At 45.1% G+C, this 27,812-nt stretch overlaps 1 protein-coding gene across 3 annotated transcripts in view; it reads left to right on the top strand.

Moving 5' to 3' along the window:
* The window catches only part of LOC109893632 (rab GTPase-activating protein 1-like), a 154,160-nt gene that overhangs the window by 112,055 nt on the left and 14,293 nt on the right, over positions 1-27,812 (top strand). For all 3 annotated transcript variants that reach the window (XM_031826237.1, XM_031826239.1, XM_031826238.1), the window contains 6 exons: positions 41-154; positions 3,961-4,035; positions 4,510-4,635; positions 11,882-12,025; positions 16,289-16,330; positions 19,266-19,394. In XM_031826237.1, coding sequence (XP_031682097.1) covers positions 41-154; positions 3,961-4,035; positions 4,510-4,635; positions 11,882-12,025; positions 16,289-16,330; positions 19,266-19,394 — 630 coding nt within the window. The remainder of the gene's footprint in view (positions 1-40; positions 155-3,960; positions 4,036-4,509; positions 4,636-11,881; positions 12,026-16,288; positions 16,331-19,265; positions 19,395-27,812) is intronic.

Raw genomic sequence — 27,812 nt, 5'->3', positions numbered from 1 at the left:
TTCTTTCTTTCTTTCTTTCTTTCTTTTCAATGGCTCTCAGGAGTCTCCCCAGGACAGTGCCATCACCAGAGACATTAACAGGACTTTCCCAGCTCACGACTACTTCAAGGACACTGGAGGAGACGGGCAAGACTCACTCTACAAGATCTGCAAGGTGTAGTAGTAGTACGCCCCCGCCCCCCCCGGGGAATCATAAAACCTTTACATTACTAGGAGAGAGGACTCCACAACCGCTCAATGATTGGTTGGAATAAGAAGAACTGGAGCCCAAAACCTGGATCTACGTTACAGCAACGCTTGGCTGAGTAGTGAGCACTTCACCGTTGAGTCTACTGTGTTATCATCGACAGACTGGAGCTTCGTTACAGAATCACTTGTCTGAATAGTGAGCACTTCACTGTTGAGTCTAGAGGTCGACCGATTAATCGGCACGACCGATTAATTAGGGCCGGTTTCAAGTTTTCATAACAATCGGTAATCTGCATTTTTGGACGCCGATTACATTGCACTCCACGAGGAGACTGCGTGGCAGGCTGACCACCTGTTACGCGAGTGCAGCAAGGAGCCAAGATAAGTTGCTAGTGTTAGGTTCTTATTTTTCAGAGTAAATAACTCATGGACACTAGAGAAGCTTTAACCAAGTTTAATTCTTCCCAAAGGGTCTGTACAGCTGTAATTCAGAAAACCCAACATTTCTCCCATCACAGATATATATATATCTATCTATCTATATCCCACTCAAGACACTCCTTCTCTCCAATCCTTACATCGTATGGTTCTATAGGAAAAGAGTAACAGGATACTAAACCCTTATTATTCCCTTCAGGGGATCTGACTTCACCTCCTGACCTCAACCCCTTATTCACCTAGTCCACAGATGTCCATTTGTCTCCCCTATATCAACACGTTGCTCTCCTCCCGTCCACCCAAAAATGTCAAATCCAACACTAGCTAGCATTAAACTTCTCTTATAAAAAACAATCAACTGTAACATAATCACTAGTTAACTACACATGGTTGATATTACTAGTTTAACTAGCTTGTCCTGCGTTGCAAATAATCAATTTGGTTCCTTTTAATGTGTCATCGAATCACAGCCTACTTCGCCAAACGGGTGATTATTTAACAAGCGCAAGCACTGTCGCTGCACCAATGTGTACCTAACCATAAACATCAATGTGTACCTAACCATAAACATCAATGTACCTAACCATAAACATCAATGTGTACCTAACTATAAACATCAATGTGTACCTAACCATAAACATCAATGTACCTAACCATAAACATCCATGTGTACCTAACCATAAACATCCATGTACCTAACCATAAACATCAATGTGTACCTAACCATAAACATCAATGTGTACCTAACCATAAACATCCATGTGTACCTAACCATAAACATCCATGTACCTAACCATAAACATCCATGTACCTAACCATAAACATCCATGTGTACCTAACCATAAACATCCATGTACCTAACCATAAACATCAATGTACCTAACCATAAACATCAATGTACCTAACCATAAACATCAATGTACCTAACCATAAACATCAATGTACCTAACCATAAACATCAATGCCTCTCTTAAAAATCAATACACAAGTATATATTTATAAACCTGCATATTTAGTTAAAATAAATTAATGTTATCAGGCAATATTAACACGGGAAATTGTGTCACTTCTCTTGCGTTCTGTGCAAGCAGAGTCAGGGTATATGCAACAGTTTGGGCCGCCTGGCTCGTTGCGAACTGTGTGAAGAACATTTCTTCCTAAGGTTGTGCAATGTAACGGCAATATTTACACTTATGGATGCCACCCGTTCGATAAAATACAAAACGGTTCCGTATTTTGCTGAAAGAATAAATGGTTTGTTTTTGAAATGATAGTTTCCGGATTTGACCATATTCATTTTTTATTTTGTATTTATTTCACCTTTTGTTTAACCAGTTTGGCCAGTTAAGAGCAAGTTCTCATTTACAACTGTGACCTGGCCAAGATAAAGCAAAGCAGTGCGACACAAACAACACAGAGTTACACATGGAATAAACAAACAGAGTCAATAACACAATAGAAAACATCTATATACAGTATGTGTAAATGTAGTAAGATTAGGGAGGTAAGGCAATAAATAGGCTGTAGTGGCGAAATAATTACAATTTAGGAATTAAACACTGGACTGATAGATGTGCAGAAGATGAATGTGCAAGTAGAGATACTGGGGTGCAAAGGAGCAAAAAATAAATAACAATATGGGGATGAGGTGGTTGGATGGGCTATTTACAGATGGGCTATGTACAGGTGCAGTGATCTGTGAGCTGCTCTGACAGCTGATGCATAAAGTTAGTGAGGGAGATATGAGTCTCCAGCTTCAGTCATTTTTTTCAATTCGTTCCAGTCATTGGCAGTAGAGAACTGGAAGGAAATTGGCTTTGGGGGTGACCAGTGAAATATACCTGCTGGAGCGCGTGCTACGGGTGGGTGCTGCTATGATGACCAGTGAGCTGAGATAAGGTGGGGCTTTACCTAGCAAAGACTTATAGATGACCTGGAGCCAGTAGGTTTGGCAAAGAATATGAAGTGAGGGCCAGCCAACGAGAGCGTACAGGTCTCAGTGGTGGGTGGTATATGGGGCTTTGGTGAGAACGGATGGTACTGTGATAGACTACATCCAATTTAACTCGTATTTCTGTGTGTTTATTATATTATAATTAAGTATGATTTGATATTTGATAGAGCAGTCTGACTGAGAGGTGGTAGGCAGCAGCAGGTTCGTAAGCATTCATTCAAACTTTACTGCGTTTGCCAGCAGCTCTTAGCAATGCTTGACTCACAGCACTGTTTATGACTTATCAACTCCTGAGATTAGGCTGGCAATACTAAAGTGCCTATAAGAACATCCAATAGTCAAAGGTATATGAAATACAAATGGTATAGAGAAAAATAGTCCTATAATAACTATAACCTAAAGCTTCTTACCTAGGAATATTGAAGACTCATGTTAAAAGGAACCACCAGCTTTCATATGTTCTCATGTTCTGAGCAAGGAATTTAAACGTTAGCTTTTTTACATGGCACATATTACAGCAACACTTGGCTGAGTAGTGAGCACTTCACCGTTGAGTCGACAGACAAGTTGAATTTTGGCTCAGATACTAATTAGGCAGTTGGGTCAATGGGCTAACACCACACTTCCAAACATGATAAACTGAGGCCCAGTTCCCATAATGATTAAACTGAGGCAATGTTTGTGTTTGAGTCTACTGGCCGGGCGGTCTCTATCCATCAAGGAGGACTGAGCAAGCAGCAGTGCTTTGGTGTCGTTGACTGGTTTCACTCTCGATTCCCTGTGACTGGGAGAAAGGTTTGCGGCGATCTAAGTGATTGTTTTTTATTTGACCTTTATTTAACTAGGCAAGTCCATTAAGAACAAATTCTTATTTTCATTGACGGCCTAGGAACAGTGGGTTAACTGCCTTGTTCAGGGGCAGAACAAAATATTTTTTACTTGTCAGCGATCCTGCAACCTTTCTATACTAGTCCAACGCTCTAAACACTACCTGCCGCCCCATATATTCCTCTGATGTCATGAATAATTTATCCTTTTCAAACAATAACCCCAGGTACTTCTCAATAATTCATCAACGGTCTCTCTCATCTCTCTCTCTCCCCCTCTCTCTCTCTGTGTGTGTGTGTGAGAAAGGGAGTGATCCATATCAATGAACTCCCTGAACTGTTAATGGGGAGAGAGTAATTCTCACTCTGTTGAAGGAGAGTTGTACTGTGGGTTAGTATGGTGCAGGCAGTGACAACACCAGGGTTATGGGTTTGTTTCCTGAACGGGTGACATTCTAAGTGTGTCACTGTCAATACTGACAGTTCTGTATGATGAGGAGATTGGTTACTTTCTGTCTCTAACATTGAGTCTCTCTCTCCTCTTCTCCCCAGGCCTACTCAGTGTATGATGAGGAGATTGGTTACTGCCAGGGACAGTCTTTCCTGGCCGCTGTGCTGCTGCTGCACGTGAGTTACAGATGACCAACGCTGAGAGATGATGTAGACATGCTCTGTCTGTCTCTGTGTCTCTCTCTGCCTTTATGTCTCTCTCCATGTTTCTCTCTGTCTCTCTCTGTGTCTCTCTCTCCATGTCTCTCTCTCCATGTCTCTCTCTCCATGTCTCTCTCTCCATGTCTCTCTCTCCATGTCTCTCTCTCCATGTCTCTCTCTCCATGTCTCTCTCTCCATGTCTCTCACACACGTTCTCACTTCTCTTTCTGTCTTCACATGCTCAGGGCTGTGATGGAGTGGTCTAAGCTGGAAGAGTTTCAGAGAAGATCTTTCTCTTCCTCTCAGACACCACAGTGCCAGAGCTCTCTGAAGGAAACAGGGACACCTGGTGGACAGAACTGAACTGATATACTGTCATCTCTCTCTCTCTCTCTTGCTCTCTCTCTCTGTGTCTGTCTCTCTCTGTCTCTCTCTCTGCCCTGTATGTAGATGCCTGAGGAACAGGCCTTCAGTGTTCTGGTCAAGATCATGTTTGACTACGGACTCAGGGACCTCTTCAAGCAGAACTTTGAGGATCTACACTGCAAGTTCTTCCAGCTGGAGAGACTCATGCAGGTGAAATGCCTTTACCATCTATAACCCCTACAATGCAGTAATCAATAACACATGAATACTAAAAATAACAAGGTTAAACATAAACATAAGTTCTAACAATAAGAACATGATCATGTAAGTAAGAATACTACATACAGGATCAGTCAGCTTCAGTGCCATATCTACAATGATCCTGGAGTGATAGAGGTAGATATGTATAGGGGTAAGGGGACTAGGCATCAGGATATATGATAAACAGAGTAGCAGCAGTGTACAGTATATGATGATTGTATGTGTGTGAGTGTGTAGAGTCAGTATAAAGGTATGTGCATATTACTGTTTGACTGTTTGTATGTGTTGGAGTGACAGTTTGTGTGTGTGTTGGAGTGACAGTTTGTGTGTGTGTTGGAGTAACAGTCTGTGTGTGTTGGAGTAACAGTTTGTGTGTGTGTTGGAGTAACAGTTTGTGTGTGTGTTGGAGTAACAGTCTGTGTGTGTGTTGGAGTGACAGTCTGTGTGTGTGTTGGAGTAACAGTCTGTGTGTGTGTTGGAGTGACAGTTTGTGTGTGTGTTGGAGTGACAGTTTGTGTGTGTGTGTGTGTAGGGCCCTGTGAGTGTGTAGGGCCCTGTGTGTGGTGCATAGACAGTGCAAAAATAAGAATACAATTCAAGGGTCAACTCAGTCTGTGCAGCCATTTGGTTAGCTATTTATCAGACTTATGACTTGGGGATAGAAGCTGTTCAGGAACCTGTTGGTGTCAGACTTGATGCAGCGGTACCGCTTGCCATGCGGAAGCAGAGAGAACAGTCTATAGCTTGGGTGGCTGGTATAGAGGTCCTGGATGACAGGGAGCTCGGCCCCGATGATTTACTGGGCTGTCTGCATCACCCTGTGTAGCGCCATGCGATCGAGGGCGGTGCAGTTGCCACACCAAGCAGTGTAGTCCACAATCAGAAACTTGGTCTTACTGAGGTTGAGGGAGAGGATGTTCTTCCACACTGCCAGGTCACTCTCATCATCGCCGGTGAACAGTCCTACCACCATGGTGTCATCAGCAAACTTGATGATGGTGTTGGAGTTGTGAGTGGCCACACAGTTGTGGGTGAACAGGGGGTACAGGATGGGACTAAGCACACACCCCTGTGGGGCCCCCGTGTTGAGGGTCAGCGTGGCGGAGGTGTTGTTGCCTACCTTCACCACCTGGTGTTGGCCCGTTAGGAAATCCAGGATCCAGTTGCAGAGGGAGGTGTTCAGTCTCAGGGTCCTAAGTTTGGTGATGAGCTTGGAGGGGACAATGGTGTTGAAAGCTCACCTGTAGTCAATGAACAGCATTCTCACATACAGTTGAAGTCGGAAGTTTACATACACCTTAACCAAATACAGCCTCTCTGGACTTAATCCTAATTAAGTGTACCATATTACGTATTGGATCATTAAAAATACAGTGTTGACACTACCTTGTAGTTTACCAATAAAATGGGCGGATGGTGTAGTAGACATTTTGACACAACCGGTCCAAACCTACTCATTGAATGGTTTTTCTTTATTTTTTACTATTTTCAACATTGTAGAATAATAGTGAAGACATCAAAACTAGGAAATAACATATATGGAATCATGTAGTAACCAAAAAAGTGTTAAGCAAATCATAATATATTTTATATTTGAGATTCTTCAACTAGCTTTGCACACTCTTGGCATTCTCTCATCCAGCTTTATGAGGTAGTTTCCTGGATTGCATTTCCATAAACAGGTGTGCCTTTTTAAAAGTAAATCTGTGGAATTTCTTTCTTTCCTAATGCGTTTGAGCCAACCATTTATTTTGTGATAAGGGGGGGGTATACAGAAGATAGCCCTATTTGGTAAAAGACCAAGTCCATATTATGGCAAGAATAGCTCAAACAATCAAAGAGAAACAACAGTCCATCATTATTTAAGACATGAATGTCAGTCAATACGGAAAATTTCAAGAACTTTGAAAGTTTCTTCAAGTGCAGTTGCAAAAACCATTGAGCGTTATGATGAAACTGGCTCTCATGAGGACCACCACAGGAATGGAAGACCCAGAGTTACCTCTGCTACAGAGGATAAACTCATTAGAGTGACCAGCCTCAGAAATTGCAGCCCAAATAAATGCTTCATAGAGTTCAAGTAACAGACACATCTCAACAACTGTTCAGAGGAGACTGTGTGAATCAGGCCTTCATGGTCGATTGCTGCAAAGAAACCACTACTAAAGGACACCAATAATAAGAAGAGACTTGCTTGGGCCAAGAAACACAGTCCTTTGGTCTGGAGTTCAAATTGGAGATTTTTGGTTCTAACCGCCGTGTCTTTGTGAGATGCGGTAAGGGTGAACAGATGATCTCCACATGTGTATTTCCCACCATGAAGCATGGAGGAGGAGGTGTTATGGTGTGGGGGTGCTTTGCTGGTGACACTGTCTGAGATTTATTTAGAATTCAGGGCACATTTAACCAGCATGGCTACCACAGCATTCTGCAGTGATATGCCATCCCATCTGGTTTGCGCTTAGTGGGACTATCATATGTTTTTCAACAGGACAATGACCTAACACAGCTCCAGGCTGTGTAAGGGCTATTTTACGAAGAAGGAGAGTGATGGGAGTGCTGCATCAGATGACCTGGCTTCCACAATCACCCGACCTCAACCAAATTGAGATGGTTTGGAATGAGTCGGACCGCAGAGTGAAGGAAAGGCAGCTAACAAGTGCCCAGCATATGTGGGAACTCCTTCAAGACTGTAGGAAAAGCATTCCAGGTGAAGCTGATTGAGAGAATGCCAATAGTGTGCAAAGCTGTCATGAAGGCAAAGGGTGGCTATTTGAAGAATCTCAAATATATTTTGATTTGTTTTTACACTTTTTTGGTTACTACATGATTCCATATGTGTTATTTCATAGTTTTGATGTCTTCACTATTATTCTACAATGTTGAAAATAGTACAAATAAAGAAAAACCCTTGAAAGAGTAGGTGTTCTAAAACTTTTGACCGGTAGTGTGCTTGATATTTACATCTCCCAAAATATAAATGAACTTACCACAATTAATTTCAATAGAAAGTTAGCAAAATATAGATACGATTCTGCAACCATGGAGAGGTAAATACTTGTCTATTTGTGGATAAATAACATTGATTAACTCTCTGGTCCTATCACAGTTTACTTACTTAACAATGGCACTGCCTACTACAGGTTTTTAAATCATGCGAGCAAAAAAATATTTCATTTTATTTGGAATGCTGAGCCAGACAAAATTAAACGTGCCTATTTATATAATGAATATGAGTTTGGGGGGCTAAAATGATTAAATATTAAAGCTTTAAACCTCTCACTAAAAGCTTCACTCATACATAAGGTATACTTAAACCCCAAATGGTTCTCCAGTAAGTAGATCATTAAGAAAGGCTCATCCGTTGTTCAAAATGGTCTTTTTACCTTTATGCAGATTACAACTTAACATTATGACTAATTGAAAATTAAGTTTTGTTTAAAGTATCACCCTTTCTTAACAAGCCATACTAAGCTGGTTACAATTTCAGTTTTATCCTCCAGAAAATATAGAACCAATATTACAACAAATGTTATGGTTAAACTCAAATATACTTATTCATAAAAAAAAAACATTCTTTATGGATTTTCTTATTTAAAAAAATATATATATTTATTAATGATATTATGAATAGAAACGGAGGAGTTATGTCACATATGCAGTTATCGAAAATATATGGGAATATCTGCTCTTTCCAAACTTACAACTGATTGCAACACTACCACAAATATGGAGGAGGCAAGTGGAAAAAGGAGAAGGTAGGGACCTTGTTCACATGCCATATATTAAAGATATTGGCTGAAAGGAACTGGCATAAATTGAAAAATATACCAGTTTCATTTGAGGACACAAATGTTGACAGCTGCGCCATACAGGTTTGCAAAATACATGGGAAGAGATTTCCGATGTACCGATTCCATGGCACATGGTTTATGAACTGGTACAAAAAACTACAACCGATTCAATACTTAGAGTTTTCAATTTAAATTATTATATAAAAATTATTGTTGACCTATGACTAATGACTAATGATGATAAATACAATCCACCTGTGTGTAATCAAGTCTCCGTATAAATGCACCTGCACTGTGATAGTCTCAGAGGTCCGTTAAAAGCGCAGAGGGCATCATGAAGAACAAGGAACACACCAGGCAGGTCCGGGATACTGTTGTGAAAAAGTTTAAAGCCGGATTTGGATACAAAAATATTTCCCAAGCTTTAAACATCCCAAGGAGCACTGTGCAAGCAATAATATTGAAATGGAAGGAGTATCAGACCACTGCAAATCTACCAAGACCTGGCCGTCCCTCTAAACTTTCAGCTCATACAAGGAGAAGACTGATCAGAGATGCAGCCAAGAGGCCCATGATCACTCTGGATGAACTGCAGAGATCTACAGCTGAGGTGGGAGACTCTGTCCATAGGACAACAATCAGTCGTATATTGCACAAATCTGGCCTTTATGGAAGAGTGGCAAGAAGAAAGCCATTTCTTTAAGATATCCATAAAAAGTGTCGTTTAAAGTTTGCCACAAGCCTCCTGGGAGACACACCAAACATGTGGAAGAAGGTGCTCTGGTCAGATGAAACCAAAATTGAACTTTTGGCAACAATGCAAAACGTTATGTTTGGCGTAAAAGCAACACAGCTCATCACTCTGAACACACCATCCCCACTGTCAAACATGGTGGTGGCAGCATCATGGTTTGGGCCTGCTTTTCTTCAGCAGGGACAGGGAAGATGGTTAAAATTGATAGGAAGATGGATGGAGCCAAATACAGGACCATTCTGGAAGAAAACCTGATGGAGTCTGCAAAAGACCTGAGACTGGGACAGAGATTTGTCTTCCAACAAGACAATGATCCAAAACATAAAGCAAAATCTACAATGGAATGGTTCAAAAATAAACATATCCAGGTGTTAGAATGGCCAAGTCAAAGTCCAGACCTGAATCCAATCGAGAATCTGTGGAAAGAACTGAAAACTGCTGTTCACAAATGCTCTCCATCCAACCTCACTGAGCTCTAGCTGTTCTGCAAGGAGGAATGGGAAAAAATGTCAGTCTCTCGATGTGCAAAACTGATAGAGACATACCCCAAGCGACTTACAGCTGTAATCGCAGCAAAAGGTGGCGCTACAAAGTATTAACTTAAGGGGGCTGAATAATTTTGCACGCCCAATTTTTCAGTTTTTGATTTGTTAAAAAAGTTTGAAATATCCAATAAATGTCGTTCCACTTCATGATTGTGTCCCACTTGTTGTTGATTCTTCACAAAAAAATACAGTTTTATATCTTTATGTTTGAAGCCTGAAATGTGGCAAAAGGTCGCAAAGTTCAAGGGGGCCGAATACTTTCGCAAGGCACTGTATATAAATAAATCACCGGCAACCAGAAATATATAAATTATATATAAATAAATTACCGGCAACCAGAAATATATAAATTATGTATAAATAAATCACAGGCAACCAGAAATATATAAATTATATATAAATAAATCACCGGCAACCAGAAATATATAAATTATGTATAAATAAATCACAGGCAACCAGAAATATATAAATTATATATAAATAAATCACAGGCAACCAGAAATATATAAATTATATATAAATAAATCACAGGCAACCAGAAATATATAAATTATGTATAAATAAATCACAGGCAACCAGAAATATATAAATTATGTATAAATAAATCACAGGCAACCAGAAATATATAAATTATATATAAATAAATCACAGGCAACCAGAAATATATAAATTATGTATAAATAAATCACCGGCAACCAGAAATATATAAATTATGTATAAATAAATCACAGGCAACCAGAAATATATAAATTATATATAAATAAATCACAGGCAACCAGAAATATATAAATTATGTATAAATAAATCACAGGCAACCAGAAAATCCAGAAAATCACATTATATTTTTAAGATTTTTAAGTAATTCACTTGCATTTTATTGCATGACATAAGTATTTGATCACCTACCAACCAGTAAGAATTCCGGCTCTCACAGACCTGTTAGTTTTTCTTTAAGAAGGCTGTTCTCCACTCATTACCTGTATTAACTGCACCTGTTTGAACTTGTTACCTGTATAAAAGTCACCTGTCCACACACAATCAAACAGACTCCAACCTCTCCACAATGGCCAAGACCAGTGAGCTGTGTAAGGACATCAGGGATAAAATTGTAGACCTGCACAAGGCTGGGATGGGCTACAGGACAGGAATTATAAGGAACATTTTAGTTTTCCCGACTTCCTCGTGGGTCGGAAAGTCTGTAATTTTTTTATGCTTGAACGAAGAAGCATCCTTTTGTTTGTAAACTTGCAATCCGAAGTGCCACACTGCCGTCATCTCTACAGACGTGCAGTAAAGCCTGAGGCGAGTGTGTGTCTGAAATAGCCTCTCTCTCGCCAGGGCAGTGGTCATATTTATTGGATGGAATAGAGAAAATATTCCATAACATTCTTGTCCTGCGGTTGAATGTATACAACAGTCACAATAACCCCTGAAAAGTCTCTCGGGAGGTAGAAGGGTCGGCATTTGACCATCAGGTATTCCAAGACGGGTGAACAATAGGTCAACATTTCCACCGTGCTTGAGTCAGCACACCAGTTGTTGATGAAAAAGCAATCCCCCCCCCCCCCCCCCCGGATTTCCCCCACTGTCCTGTCGGCATGGTGAATGGAGAATCCATCGAGTTGGATAGCCATGTGGGGTATCTTGTCCGAAAGCCGTGTTTTAGAAAAGCTGAGAATATTGCAGTTTCGAGAGTCCTGTTGGTAGCAAGAATGTAGGGAAGTGGTGGTCGGTTCTCTCTTCGCCTTAATCTTGCCAGGATCGCCCCTCGCTTGCCTGTACCGTCGGTGTTTCCTCTTGGGTAGCCCCAAAATTGGGTCGGAATTACAGAGGTCCCAGGGCAGATAATTCCGGCTTCAACTTCGACATAAAGTAAGTAACTGTAACTGTAAGTAACTGCCGATCTGATGTTCTAAAGTTCTTCTCGGTTGTAAGAAAGGATAGAGGATACATTTAGACAAAATTAAGTACAAATAAATTACTAAATGCAACACGGAGGCCATTCAATACAGAGGCATCTTCACATCTTCTGTGTGTGTGCTTGTGTCCTGCTCTTGTTCATGGCTGTGATATAACTGTTTCTCTGTATCATTTTCTAACAGGAATACATCCCAGACCTGTATAACCACTTCCTGAACGTGGGTCTGGAGGCTCATATGTACGCCTCTCAGTGGTTCCTCACGCTCTTCACAGCCAAGTTCCCCCTCTACATGGTGTTCCACATCATAGACCTGCTACTCTGTGAGGTATCCATCTCCCTAACCCCTATACCCTAACCCTACACCCCCACCCCTAACCCTATACCCTCACCCCTATACCCTAACCCTATACCCTCACCCCTAGCCTCTATACCCTCACCCCTATAACCTAACCCTACACCCCTAACCCTACACCCTCACCCCTAACCCTATACCCTCACCCCTAACCCTACACCCTCACCCCTAACCCTATACCCTCACCCCTAACCCTACACCCTCACCCCTAACCCTATACCCTCACCCCTAACCCTACACCCCCACCCCTAACCCTATACCCTCACCCCTAACAATATACCTTAACCCTATACCCTCACCTCTAACCCTTAAACCCTCACCTCTAACCCTTAAACCCTCACCTCTAACCCTATACCCTCACCCAAAACCCTATACCCTCACCCCAAAACCCTATACCCTCGCCCCTAACCCCTATACCCTCGCCCCTAACCCTATACCCTCACCCCTAACCTCTATACCCTAACCCTTTACCCTAACCCCTTACCCTCACCCCCTAACCCCATATATCCTCTCCCTAACCCCTATACCCTCTCCATAACCCCTATACCCTCTCCCTAACCCCTATACCCTATACCCTCTCCATAACCCCTATACCCTCTCCCTAACCCCTATACTCTCTCCCTATACCCTATACCCTCTCCCTATACCCTATACCCTCTCCCTAACCCCTATACTCTCTCCCTAACCCTATACCCTCTCCCTAACCCCTATACCCTCTCCCTAACCCTACACCCCTAACCCTACACCCTCACCCCTAACCCTACACCCTAACCCTATACCCTCACCCCTAACCCTATACCCTCACCCCTAACACTATACCTTAACCCTATACCCTCACCCCTAACCTCTATACCCTGACCCCTAACCCTTTACCCTGACCCCCTAACCCCTATACCCTCTCCCTCACCCCCTAACCCCTATACCCACTCCCTAACCCCTATACCCTCTCCCTAACCCCTATACCCTCTCCCTAACCCCTATACCATATACCCCCCTCCCTAACCCCTAACCCCTATACCCTCTCCCTAACCCCTATACCCTCTCCCTAACCCATATACCCTCTCCCTAACCTCTATACCCTAACCCTACACCCTCACCCCTAACCCTACACCCTAACCCTATACCCTCACCCCTAACCCTATACCCTCACCCCTAACACTATACCTTAACCCTATACCCTCACCCCTAACCTCTATACCCTGACCCCTAACCCTTTACCCTGACCGCCTAACCCCTATACCCTCACCCCCTAACCCCTATACCCACTCCCTAACCCCTATACCCTCTCCCTAACCCCTATACCCTCTCCCTAACCCCTATACCCTCTCCCTAACCCCTATACCATATACCCCCTCCCTAACCCCTATACCCTCTCCCTAACCCCTATACCCTCTCCATAACCCCTATACCCTCTCCATAACCCCTAAACCCTATACCCTCACCCCTATACCCTCTCCCTCACCCCCTAACCCCTATACCCACTCCCTAACCCCTATACCCTCGCCCCTAACCCCTATACCCTCGCCCCTAACCCTATACCCTCACCCCTAACCTCTATACCCTAACCCTTACCCTAACCCCTTACCCTCACCCCCTAACCCCTATACCCTCTCCATAACCCCTATACCCACTCCCTAACCCCTATACCCTCGCCCCTAACCCCTATACCCTCGCCCCTAACCCTATACCCTCACCCCTAACCTCTATACCCTAACCCTTTACCCTAACCCCTTACCCTCACCCCCTAACCCCTATACCCTCTCCATAACCCCTATACCCTCTCCCTAACCCCTATACCCTATACCCTCTCCATAACCCCTATACCCTCTCCCTAACCCCTATACTCTCTCCCTAACCCCTATACCCTCTCCCTAACCCCTATACCCTCTCCCTAACCCTACACCCCTAACCCTACACCCTATAACCTCACCCCTAACCCTACACCCTCACCCCTAACCCTACACCCTCACCCCTAACCCTATACCCTCACCCCTAACCCTATACCCTCACCCCTAACACTATACCTTAACCCTATACCCTCACCCCTAACCTCTATACCCTGACCCCCTAACCCCTATACCCTCTCCCTCACCCCCTAACCCCTATACCCACTCCCTAACCCCTATACCCTCTCCCTAACCCCTATACCCTCTCCCTAACCCCTATACCATATACCCCCTCCCTAACCCCTAACCCTATACCCTCTCCCTAACCCCTATACCCTCTCCCTAACCCATATACCCTCTCCCTAACCTCTATACCCTAACCCTACACCCTCACCCCTAACCCTACACCCTCACCCCTAACCCTATTCCCTCACCCCTAACCCTATACCCTCACCCCTAACACTATACCTTAACCCTATACCCTCACCCCTAACCTCTATACCCTGACCCCTAACCCTTTACCCTGACCGCCTAACCCCTATACCCTCACCCCCTAACCCCTATACCCACTCCCTAACCCCTATACCCTCTCCCTAACCCCTATACCCTCTCCCTAACCCCTATACCCTCTCCCTAACCCCTAACCCCTATACCCTCTCCCTAACCCCTATACCCTCTCCCTAACCCCTATACCCTCTCCATAACCCCTATACCCTCTCCCTAACCCCTATACCCTCTCCCTAACCCTATACCATCACCCCTAACCCTATACCCTCACCCCTATACCCTCTCCCTCACCCCCTAACCCCTATACCCACTCCCTAACCCCTATAACCCTCTCCCTAACCCTATACCCTCTCCCTAACCCCTATACCCTCTCCCTAACCCCTATACCATATACCCTCTCCCTAACCCCTATACCCTCTACCTAACCCCTATACCCTCTCCCTAACCCCTATACCCTCTCCCTAACCCTATACCCTCTCCCTAACCCCTATACCCTCTCCCTAACCCCTATACCATATACCCTCTCCCTAACCCCTATACCCTCTCCCTAACCCCTATACCCTCTCCATAACCCCTATACCCTCTCCCTAACCCCTATAACCCTCTCCCTAACCCTACACCCTAACCCTATACCCTCACCCCCTAACCCCTATACCCACTCCCTAACCCCTATACCCACTCCCTAACCCCTATACCCTCTCCCTAACCCTATACCCTCTCCCTAACCCCTATACCCTCTCCCTAACCCCTATACCATATACCCTCTCCCTAACCCCTATACCCTCTACCTAACCCCTATACCCTCTCCCTAACCCCTATACCCTCTCCCTAACCCCTATACCCTCTCCCTAACCCCTATACCCTCTCCCTAACCCCTATACCCTCTCTCCCTAACCCCTATACCCTCTCCCTAACCCCTATACCCTCTCTCCCTAACCCCTATACCCTCTCCCTAACCCCTATACCCTCTCCGTAACCTCTATAACCTTACTCTTAACCCCTATACCCTCACCCCTCTCCGTTAAACCCTATACCCTCACCCCTCTCCCTAACCCTTTCTGGCTTTCTACCCTCACTTCCTGTCTCCACGGCTTTCTACCCTCACTTCCTGCCTCCACGGCTTTCTACCCTCACTTCCTGTCTCCACGGCTTTCTACCCTCACTTCCTGTCTCCACGGCTTTCTACCCTCACTTCCTGTCTCCGCGGCTTTCTACCCACACTTCCTGTCTCCACAGCTTTCTACCCTCACTTCCTGTCTCCACAGCTTTCTACCCTCACTTCCTGTCTCCACGGCTTTCTACCCTCACTTCCTGTCTCCACGGCCTCCTACCCTCACTTCCTGTCTCCACGGCTTTCTACCCGCACTTTCTTTCTTTCTTTTTGAACTCAAACTCTCTCTCTGTGTCCCCCCCAAACCTCTCCCTTCCTTCTACTTTGTGTTTTTCTACCAACCCTCTCCCTCCCTCTACCCTCTCTCTCTCTCTACCAACCCTCTCCCTCCCTCTACCATCTCTCTACCAACCCTCTTCCTCCCTCTACCCTCTCTCTCTCTCTACCAACCCTCTCCCTCCCTGTACCGTCTCTCTACCAACCCTCTTCCTCCCTCTACCCTCTCTCTCTCTCTACCAACCCTCTCCCTCCCTCCCTCTACTCTGTGTCTCTCTACCAACCCTCTCTCTCCCTCCCTCCCTCTACTCTGTGTCTCTCTACCAATCCTCTCCCTCCCTCACTCTACTCTGTCTCTCTAGCAACCCTCTCCCTTGTTTCTTTCCTGTCTCCCCCATCTCACTCTACTCCCCCTTCAGTAACTCATTGTCTCTGTTTCTCTCTTCTCTGTCTCAGGGCATCAGTGTGATCTTCAACGTGGCTCTGGCTCTCCTGAAGGTAAGTAAGCCACCAGTCTGTGCACACAAACACACACTACATACACAAACACACACACACACACTACATGTACACGCACACTACATACACACACACACTACAGGTACACACACTACATACACACACACACACTACATACACACACACACTACATGTACATGTACACGCACACTACATACACAAACACACACACACACTACATGTACACACACTACATACACACACACTACATACACACACACTTTACACGCACACACACACTACATGCACACAGACACTACATGCACACACACACTACATATAGACACACACACACTACATGCACACACACTACTTACACACACACACACACACACACACACATTACATGCACACACACACTACATGCTCACAGACACTACATGCACACAGACACTACATGCACACACACACTACATGCACACACACACTACATATAGACAGACTACACACACACACACACACACACACTACACACACACACACACACACACACACACACACACACACACTACATACATATACACACTACATACAGCAGACGATCTCCTGATATACAGTTGAAGTCTGAAGTTTACATACACTTAGGTTGGAGTCATTAAAACTTGTTTTTCAACCACTCCACAAATTTCTTGCAAACAAACTATAGTTTTGGCAAGTCGGTTAGGACATCTACTTTGTGCATGACACAAGTCGTTTTTCCAACAATTGTTTACAGACAGATTATTTCATTTATAATTCACTGTATCACAATTCCAGTGTGTCAGAAGTTTACATACACTATGTTTACTGTGCCATTAAACAGCTTGGAAAATTCCAGAAAAGGATGTCATGGCTTTAGAAGCTTCTGATAGGCTATTTGACATCATTTTAGTCAATTAGTGGTGTACCAGTGGGTGTATTTCAAGGTCTACCTTCAAACTCTGTGCCTCTTTGCTTGACATCATGGGAAAATCAAAAGAAATATTGAGACATCCACAAGTCTGGTTCATCATTGAGAGAAATGTCCAAATGCCTGAAGGTACCAAATTCATCTGTACAAACAATAGTACGCAAGTATAAACACCATGGGACCACGCAACCGTCATATCGCTCAGGAAGGAGACGTGTTCTGTCTCCTAGAGATGAACGTACTTTGGTGCGAAAAGTGCAAATCAATCCCAGAACAACAGTAAAGGACCTTGTGAAGATGCTGGAGGAAACCGGTACAAAAGTACCTATATCCACAGTAAAATGAGTCCTACATCACCATAATCTGAAAGGCCGCTCAGCAAGGAAGAAGCCACTGCTCCAAAACCACCATAAAAAAAACAGACTACGGTTTGCAACTGCACATGGGGACAAAGATCGTACCTTTTGGAGAAATGTCCTCTGGTCTGATGAAACAAAAATAGAACTGTTTGGCCATAATGACCATCGTTATGTTTGGAGGAAAAAGGGGGAGGCGTGCAAGCCAAAGAACACCATCCCAACCATGAAGCATGGGGGTGGAAGCATCATGTTGTGGGAGTGCTTTGCTGCAGGAGGGACTGGTGCACTTCACACAATATATGGCATCATGAGGAAAGAAAATTATGTGGATATATTGAAGCAACATCTCAAGACGTCAGTCAGGAAGTTAAAGCTTGGTCACAAATGGGTCTTCCAAATGGACATTGACCCCAAGCATACTTCCAAAGTTGTGGCAAAATGGCTTAAGGACAACAAAGTCAAGGTATTGGAGTGGCCATCACAAAGCCCTGACCTCAACCCTATGGAAAATGTGTGGGCAGAACTGAAAAAGTGTGTGCGAGCAAGTAGACCTACAAACCTGACTCAGTTACTCCAGCACTCTCCGGAGGAATGGGCCAAAATTCACCCAACTTACTTTGGGAAGCTTGTGGAAGGCTACCTGAAACATTTGACCCAAGTTAAACAATTTAAAGGCAATGCTACCAAATACTAATTGAGTGTTTTGTAAACCTCTGATACACTAGGAATGTGATGAACGAAATAAAAGTTTAAATAAATCATTCTCTCTACTATTATTCTGACATTTCACATTTTTTAAATAAAGTGGTGATCCTAACTGACCTAAAACAGGGAATTTTATTAGGATTAAATGTCAGGAATTGTGAAAAACTGAGTTTAACTGTTTAAATGTATTTGGTTAAGGTGTATGTAAACTTCCGACTTCAACTGTATGCGAGAATGCTGTTCATTGACTAAAGCTGAGCATTCAACACCATTGTCCCCTCCAAGCCCTCAAAACTGTACATACACACACGCACTACATAGGTACACACACACTTCATAGATACACACACACACTACATACTGTACACACACACACACTACATAGATACACACACACACACACACACTACATACTGTACACACACACTACATACACACTACATAGATACACACACACTACATACACACTACATAGATACACACAGACCACATAGATACACACACACTACATAGATACACACACACTACATAGATACACACTACATATATGCACACACTACATAGATACACACATACCACATAGATACGCACACACTACATACACACTACATAGATACACACACTACATAGATACACACACACTGCATAGATACATACACAAACACATACATACACACTACATACTGTACACACACACTACAAACACACACACAACATACTGTACACACACACACAACACACATACACACACACTACATACATACATATATACACTACACACCACACCACATACACTACATACACACACTACACACATGGTTCCTCCCCCTCTATTCTCTGTTCCTGACAGTAGTATAGATGGTAGACTGTGACTGAGGGGGGTCTTGGCTGGAACCGAGGATATACCAGAGCCTCTCTAGCTGGGATACGTCTCTCTTTGTCTCTTCTCTCCTGCTTGTAGACCTCAAGGGAAGACCTGCTTGCAACAGACTTTGAGGGGGCGCTCAAGTTCTTCCGGGTCCCGGTTCCCAAACGCTACCGCTCAGAGGAGAACGCTAAGAAACTGATGGAGCTGGCCTGCAGCATGAAGGTACTACAATCTACCCTGGCTAACTCTGTCATGTTGAATCTACCCTGGCTAACTCTGTCACGTTGAATCTACCCTGGCTAACTCTGTCACGTTGAATCTACCCTGGCTAACTCTGTCACGTTGAATCTACCCTGGCTAACTGTCATGTTGAATCTACCCTGGCTAACTCTGTCACGTTGAATCTACCCTGGCTAACTCTGTCACGTTGAATCTACCCTGGCTAACTCTGTCACGTTGAATCTACCCTGGCTAACTCTGTCATGTTGAAGCTACCCTGGCTAACTCTGTCACGTTGAATCTACCCTGGCTAACTCTGTCACGTTGAATCTACCCTGGCTAACTCTGTCACGTTGAATCTACCCTGGCTAACTCTGTCACGTTGAATCTACCCTGGCTAACTCTGTCACGTTGAATCTACCCTGGCTAACTCTGTCATGTTGAATCTACCCTGGCTAACTCTGTCACGTTGAATCTACCCTGGCTAACTCTGTCACGTTGAATCTACCCTGGCTAACTCTGTCACGTTGAATCTACCCTGGCTAACTCTGTCACGTTGAATCTACCCTGGCTAACTCTGTCATGTTGAATCTACCCTGGCTAACTCTGTCATGTTGAATCTACCCTGGCTAACTCTGTCATGTTGAATCTACCCTGGCTAACTCTGTCATGTTGAATCTACCCTGGCTAACTCTGTCATGTTGAATCTACCCTGGCTAACTCTGTCATGTTGAATCTACCCTGGCTAACTCTGTCATGTTGAATCTACCCTGGCTAACTCTGTCATGTTGAATCTACCCTGGCTAACTCTGTCATGTTGAATCTACCCTGGCTAACTCTGTCATGTTGAATCTACCCTGGCTAACTCTGTCATGTTGAATCTACCCTGGCTAACTCTGTCATGTTGAATCTACCCTGGCTAACTCTGTCATGTTGAATCTACCCTGGCTAACTCTGTCATGTTGAATCTACCCTGGCTAACTCTGTCATGTTGAATCTACCCTGGCTAACTCTGTCATGTTGAATCTACCCTGGCTAACTCTGTCATGTTGAATCTACCCTGGCTAACTCTGTCATGTTGAATCTACCCTGGCTAACTGTCATGTTGAATCTACCCTGGCTAACTGTCATGTTGAATCTACCCTGGCTAACTGTCATGTTGAATCTACCCTGGCTAACTCTGTCATGTTGAATCTACCCTGGCTAACTCTGTCATGTTGTTTTCTCTATAGTTTGAATATACTCTGGTCAATTGAGTCACTTAATATTAACTTCGGTTTGTGTCTTGATTAGGGTTTGGTTTGCATACTGTACAAGGAAGTAACTGTGTGGCTGTACAGTAGAAACACACAAACAGTAAGTTGGTTCAGAATTGAGTCCCTTTAACAAGCTAATGAACAGCTGGGTGAATTAGATTGAATGCAGGGAGTGCATTCCATCTTACTGGAAAATGAGTGGATCAATTACCAGTTATACATGAGGCTTTGATTCTAATGGAGCAATTTATATGTACTGTATGACTGAAATTGAATACTACTCCTCAATAACCTGTGGAGGGCAGTGTTGAGCTGTAGTAGAAACTGTCAGCTATAGCCTGTGAATAACCTTATCTCCTGTGCTCTTTACTGACCTAGAAAGTCCCTAATATTTTACATCTTATATGAATGTATCTACATATTTGGAAATCTAAAACACCTAAAAACATCTGCAATAATTCTCAGATGTATTTGTCTAATCCCAAACGGCATACCTCGACCTAGAAACTCTGGTGTGTGCTTAAACATATTTATTTTAGACATTTGATCTAAATATTTTGAATTTGGACTACATCTAAAAACCTTTTTCTCAGAGGAGGTTGGCTCATCCTAAACTACATTACATAACACATACAGTCCATTTGGTCAGAGATCACCTGTGTCCTCTGATTCAGACAGGTGTTCTGTTCGTCAGCTGGCTATAGAACAGACCTCTCTTGTCTCATGGGTTATATCTATATCATATAACACAACCGTCTACCATATCAATTGTGTTTTTGTAATGGCAGTAATGATCACATGACCAGTAATTAAAGGGTATGTTATAACTAAGGTAGGCCGAGGGGTCAGGCCGGAGGTCATATACCTCTGATGTGACCTTTTTGACAGGACTGGTCACCTGACCCCGCTTCCTGGTAGAGAGGCGTTTTAGAGAAGGATAAGGATCTTAAGGGCTGAGATGTGCAGGCAGGTCCTCAGGGTGACACACAAACACACACACACGCTGAGATCCTCAGTGTCACCAAGCTGTCACCAGAAATCTAATTCTGTCACTGCGTCGACCACAAGGACAAAACAAAACCCAGAGCCAGGTGGCAGGATCTGAGAGGTGGATCAGATTCCTTTCTCCTCTCAACTTCCTGCCTCCCCTCTTAACCCCCTGCCTCTCCCCTCAACACCCTGCCTCTCCCCTCAACCCCCTGCCTCTCCCCTCAACACACTGCCTCTCCCCTCAACCCCCTGCCTCTCCTCTCAACCCCCTGCCTCTTCCCTCAACCCCCTGCCTCTCCTCTCAACCCCCTGCCTCTCCTCTCAACCCCCTGCCTCTCCTCTCAACCCCCTGCCTCTCCCCTCAACCCCCTGCCTCTCCCCTCAACCCCCTGCCTCTCCCCTCAACCCCCTGCCTCTCCTCTCAACCCCCTGACTCTCCCCTCAACACCCTGACTCCCCTCAACCCCCTGCCTCTCCTCTCAACCCCCTGCCTCTCCTCTCAACCCCCTGCCTCTCCCCTCAACCCCCTGCCTCTCCTCTCAACCCCCTGCCTCTCCTCTCAACCCCCTGCCTCTCCCCTCAACCCCCTGCCTCTCCTCAACCCCCTGCCTCTCCCCTCAACCCCCTGCCTCTCCTCAACCCCCTGCCTCTCCCCTCAACCCCCTGCCTCCCCCTCAACCCCTCAACCCCCTGCCTCTCCCCTCAGCCTCCTGCTTCTCCCCTCAACCCCCTACCCTATCCTGCCTCTCCCCTCAACCCCCCGCCTCTCCTCTCAGCCTCCTGCCTCTCCTCTCCTTGCAGCCTCCTGCCTCTACTTTCCTCACAGCTCCCTGTCTCTCCTCTCTGCCCCTCTCTCCTCTCCTTCTCTCTTATTTCCCACTCTCTACCACCCTGTTCTGCCCAGGGGCTCTACCAGTCTCCCACTGAGCTACCTTACATCACTGGTAGATTACCATTGAGGTAATGTTTGGATTACTCTACTTTAGTCTGTACAAGCTACTTTACAGAGGCAAGCAGGTATTACTGTAATATTAGTCCCAGGGACTTTACTCTGCTCAGAATCAACCAGTTGTTTTCTACTGTGGCTTCAGTAAGAGAGAGGCGTACAGCATAGCCACTGTTTACAGGCAGTACACACACACACACAGTCTGTATAGTGCATACACAGTGAAACACACACACACACACAGTCTGTATAGTGCGTACACAGTGAAACACACACACACACACAGTCTGTATAGTGCATACACAGTGAAACACACACACACACACACACAGTCTGTATAGTGCATACACAGTGAAACACACACACACACAGTCTGTATAGTGCATACACAGTGAAACACTAACACACAGTCTGCATAGTGCATACACAGTGAAACACACACACACACACAGTCTGTATAGTGCATACACAGTGAAACACACACACACACACACAGTCTGTATAGTGCGTACACAGTGAAACACACACACACACACAGTCTGTATAGTGCGTACACAGTGAAACACACACACACACACAGTCTGTATAGTGCATACACAGTGAAACACACACACACACAGTCTGTATAGTGCGTACACAGTGAAACACACACACACACACACACAGTCTGTATAGTGCATACACAGTGAAACACACACACACAGTCTGTATAGTGCGTACACAGTGAAACACACACACACACAGTCTGTATAGTGCATACACAGTGAAACACACACACACACACACACACAGTCTGTATAGTGCATACACAGTGAAACACACACACACACACAGTCTGTATAGTGCATACACAGTGAAACACACACACACACACAGTCTGTATAGTGCATACACAGTGAAACACACACATATCCTTCCCTTTTTTGTAAGCACTGTAGTTGTGTGGTTGTGCTGTTCCATAAATGTACTTAGTTCCAGAGCCTGGTTCCTGTGTGTGTGTGGTTTATATAGCGCTAGCGCTAGTAGATAATGTGAATGTGATAGTGTGGGAATTCAGTTCTAGCTTACAAAAGAAGTTCTCTCACAAATAAACAAAAACATTTTTGGAATTTGAAAATGCCATTTTTATTCAAGCTTTATATAATGATCACATCAAATCAAATCAAAATCAAATGTTATTTGTCACATACACATGGTTAGCAGATGTTAATGCGAGTGTAGCGAAATGCTTGTGCTTCTAGTTCCGACAATGCAGTAATAACCAACAAGTAATCTAACTTAACAATTCCAAAACTACTGTCTTATACACACAAGTGTAAGGGGATATGTAGGGAATATGTACATAAAGATATATGAATGAGTGATGGTACAGATACAGTAGATGGTATCGAGTACAGTATATACATATGAGATGAGTATGTAAACAAAGTGGCATAGTTAAAGTGGCTAGTGATACATGTATTACATAAAGATGCAGTAGATGATATAGAGTGCAGTATATACGTATACATATGAGATGAATAATGTAGGGTATGTAAACATTATATTAGGTAGCATTGTTTAAAGTGGCTAGTGATATATTTTACATCATTTCCCATCAATTCCCATTATTAAAGTGGCTGGAGTTGAGTCAGTGTGTTGGCAGCAGCCACTCAATGTTAGTGGTGGCTGTTTAACAGTCTGATGGCCTTGAGATAGAAGCTGTTTTTCAGTCTCTCGGTCCCAGCTTTGATACACCTGTACTGACCTCGCCTTCTGGATGATAGCGGGGTGAACAGGCAGTGGCTCGGGTGGTTGTTGTCCTTGATGATCTTTATGGCCTTCCTGTAACATCGGGTGGTGTAGGTGTCCTGGAGGGCAGGTAGTTTGCCCCCGGTGATGCGTTGTGCAGACCTCACTACCCTCTGGAGAGCCTTACAGTTGTGGGCGGAGCAGTTGCCGTACCAGGCGGTGATACAGCCCGCCAGGATGCTCTCGATTGTGCATCTGTAGAAGTTTGTGAGTGCTTTTGGTGACAAGCCGAATTTCTTCAGCCTCCTGAGGTTGAATAGGCGCTGCTGCGCCTTCTTCACGATGCTGTCTGTGTGGGTGGACCAATTCAGTTTGTCTGTGATGTGTATGCCGAGGAACTTAAAACTTGCTACCCTCTCCACTACTGTTCCATTGATGTGGATAGGGGGGTGTTCCCTCTGCTGTTTCCTGAAGTCCACAATCATCTCCTTAGTTTTGTTGACGTTGAGTGTGAGGTTTTTTTCCTGACACCACACTCCGAGGGCCCTCACCTCCTCCCTGTAGGCCGTCTCGTCGTTGTTGGTAATCAAGCCTACCAATGTTGTGTCGTCCGCAAACTTGATGATTGAGTTGGAGGCGTGCATGGCCACGCAGTCGTGGGTGAACAGGGAGTACAGGAGAGGGCTCAGAACGCACCCTTGTGGGGCCCCAGTGTTGAGGATCAGCGAGGTGGAGATGTTGTTCCCTACCCTCACCACCTGGGGGCGGCCCGTCAGGAAGTCCAGTACCCAGTTGCACAGGGCGGGGTCGAGACCCAGGGTCTCGAGCTTGATGACGAGCTTTGAGGGTACTATGGTGATTAAATGCCGAGCTGTAGTCGATGAACAGCATTCTCACATAGGTATTCCTCTTGTCCAGATGGGTTAGGGCAGTGTGCAGTGTGGTTGAGATTGCATCGTCTGTGGACCTATTTGGGCGGTAAGCAAATTGGAGTGGGTCTAGGGTGTCAGGTAGGGTGGAGGTGATATGGTCCTTGACTAGTCTCTCAAAGCACTTCATGATGACGGAAGTGAGTGCTACGGGGCGGTAGTCGTTTAGCTCAGTTACCTTAGCTTTCTTGGGAACAGGAACAATGGTGGCCCTCTTGAAGCATGTGGGAACAGCAGACTGGGATAGGGATTGATTGAATATGTCCGTAAACACACCAGCCAGCTGGGCCTGCAGCCTTGCGAGGGTTAACACGTTTAAATGTTTTACTCACCTCGGCTGCAGTGAAGGAGAGGCCGCATGTTTTGGTTGCAGGCCGTGTCAGTGGCACTGTATTGTCCTCAAAGCGGGCAAAAAAGTGATTTAGTCTGCCTGGGAGCAAGACATCCTGGTCCGTGACGGGGCTGGTTTTCTTTTTGTAATCCGTGATTGACTGTAGACCCTGCCACATGCCTCTTGTGTCTGAGCCGTTGAATTGAGATTCTACTTTGTCTCTATACTGACGCTTAGTTTGTTTGATTGCCTTGCGGAGGGAATAGCTACACTGTTTGTATTCGGTAATGTTTCCGGTCACCTTGCCCTGATTAAAAGCAGTGGTTCGCGCTTTCAGTTTCAAGCGAATGCTGCCATCAATCCACGGTTTCTGGTTTGGGAATGTTTTAATCGTTGCTATGGGAACGACATCTTCAATGCACGTTCTAATGAACTCGCACACCGAATCAGCGTATTCGTCAATGTTGTTGTCTGACGCAATACGAAACATATCCCAGTCCACGTGATGGAAGCAGTCTTGGAGTGTGGAATCAGATTGGTTGGACCAGCGTTGAACAGACTTCAGCGTGGGAGCTTCTTGTTTTAGTTTCTGTCTGTAGGCAGGGATCAACAAAATGGAGTCGTGGTCAGCTTTTCCGAAAGGAGGGCGGGGCAGGGCCTTATATGCGTTGCGGAAGTTAGAATAGCAGTGATCCAAGGTTTTGCCAGCCCTGGTTGCGCAATCGATATGCTGATACAATTTAGGGAGTTTTGTTTTCAGATTAGCCTTGTTAAAATCCCCAGCTACAATGAATGCAGCCTCAGGATGTATGGATTGCAGTTTGCAAAGAGTCAAATGAAGTTCGTTCAGAGCCATCCCCTCTGCTTGAGGGGGAATATATATGGCTGTGATTATAATCGAAGAGAATGTACACAGACACACACTGTTTAGTGCACACAGTTTATTTCATCAGTACGTTGGAAGACTTGGATTTTTGGGGATGACTCTTTCGGATCCGGGTCGACACATACTTAGGATGAAGATACTCTCATCCTGTCATAGGTTTTGTCAGTAGTGTTCAGTTTCTGTTCTGCTCTGATGGCTTCTCTAACAGCAGCTGTCGGACTGGGACAACAGCTGTCGGTCTGGGACAACAGCTGTCGGTCTGGGACAACAGCTGTCCGACTGGGACAACAGCTGTCCGACTGGGACAGCAGCTGTCGGTCTGGGACAACAGCTGTCCGACTGGGACAGCAGCTGTCGGACTGGGACAGCAGCTGTCGGACGGGGACAGCAGCTGTCGGACGGGGACAGCAGCTGTCGGACTGGGACTGCAGCTGTCGGACTGGGACAGCAGCTGTCGGACGGGGACAGCAGCTGTCGGACTGGGACTGCAGCTGTCGGACTGGGACAGGGACAGCAGCTGTCGGACTGGAACAACAGCTGTCGGACTGGGACAACAGCTGTCGGACTGGAACAACAGCTGTCGGACTGGGACAACAGCTGTCAGACTGGGACAACAGCTGTCGGACTGGGACAGTAGCTGTCAGATTGGGACAGCAGCTGTCAGATTGGGACAACAGCTGTCAGACTGGGACAATAGCTGTCAGACTGGGACAGCAGCTGTCAGACTGGGACAGCAGCTGTCAGACTGGGACAGCAGCTGTCAGACTGGGACAACAGCTGTCAGACTGGGACAGCAGCTGTCAGACTGGGACAGATTGAGTCTCTGTCTAGATGAGCACCTCCTGACTTCAACCCTCTAATTTTATCACAGTGCCTGCCGTTCTGTCTCAACCTCACTTGGGACTGTGGACCCACCTAAATCTCATTTGCCACAAGACGCACACACTCACATACACACACACATTCAATATTGAAGGCTCGCATTGAAAGTCATGTAGGCTGTGCTGTTCCAGATACAAACACACCCACTAGCTCCTGAGCCATGATAGCAGGGGTGTCAGTAATGTAGCCAGGTTACCCACTATAGCTGAATCCATCACTGGGTTCATTATGGACCATTCCTCCACAACTGACCCGGTTCTGTACTGTGGTCTGAGCCGGAGGAAATGACAGCCGGCTAAAAAGATCTAATTTACAACGAGCTGCCTGCTGGAGAAAGAGCATATTTACACACGCACACGCACGCACACACACGCACGCACAGCAGGAGAGAGAAGAGGGAAGTGGAGGGGTGAGGAGGGAAGGGGAGAGGAGGGAAGGGAGTGAAGGGTAGGGTAGGGAAGAGAAGAGAA

This window comes from Oncorhynchus kisutch, linkage group LG6 (genome assembly GCF_002021735.2).
Source record: "Oncorhynchus kisutch isolate 150728-3 linkage group LG6, Okis_V2, whole genome shotgun sequence".
NCBI lineage: Eukaryota > Metazoa > Chordata > Actinopteri > Salmoniformes > Salmonidae > Oncorhynchus > Oncorhynchus kisutch.
The sequence above is the reverse complement of the archived record's forward strand: the minus strand, read 5'-3'. Positions and strand labels throughout refer to the sequence as shown.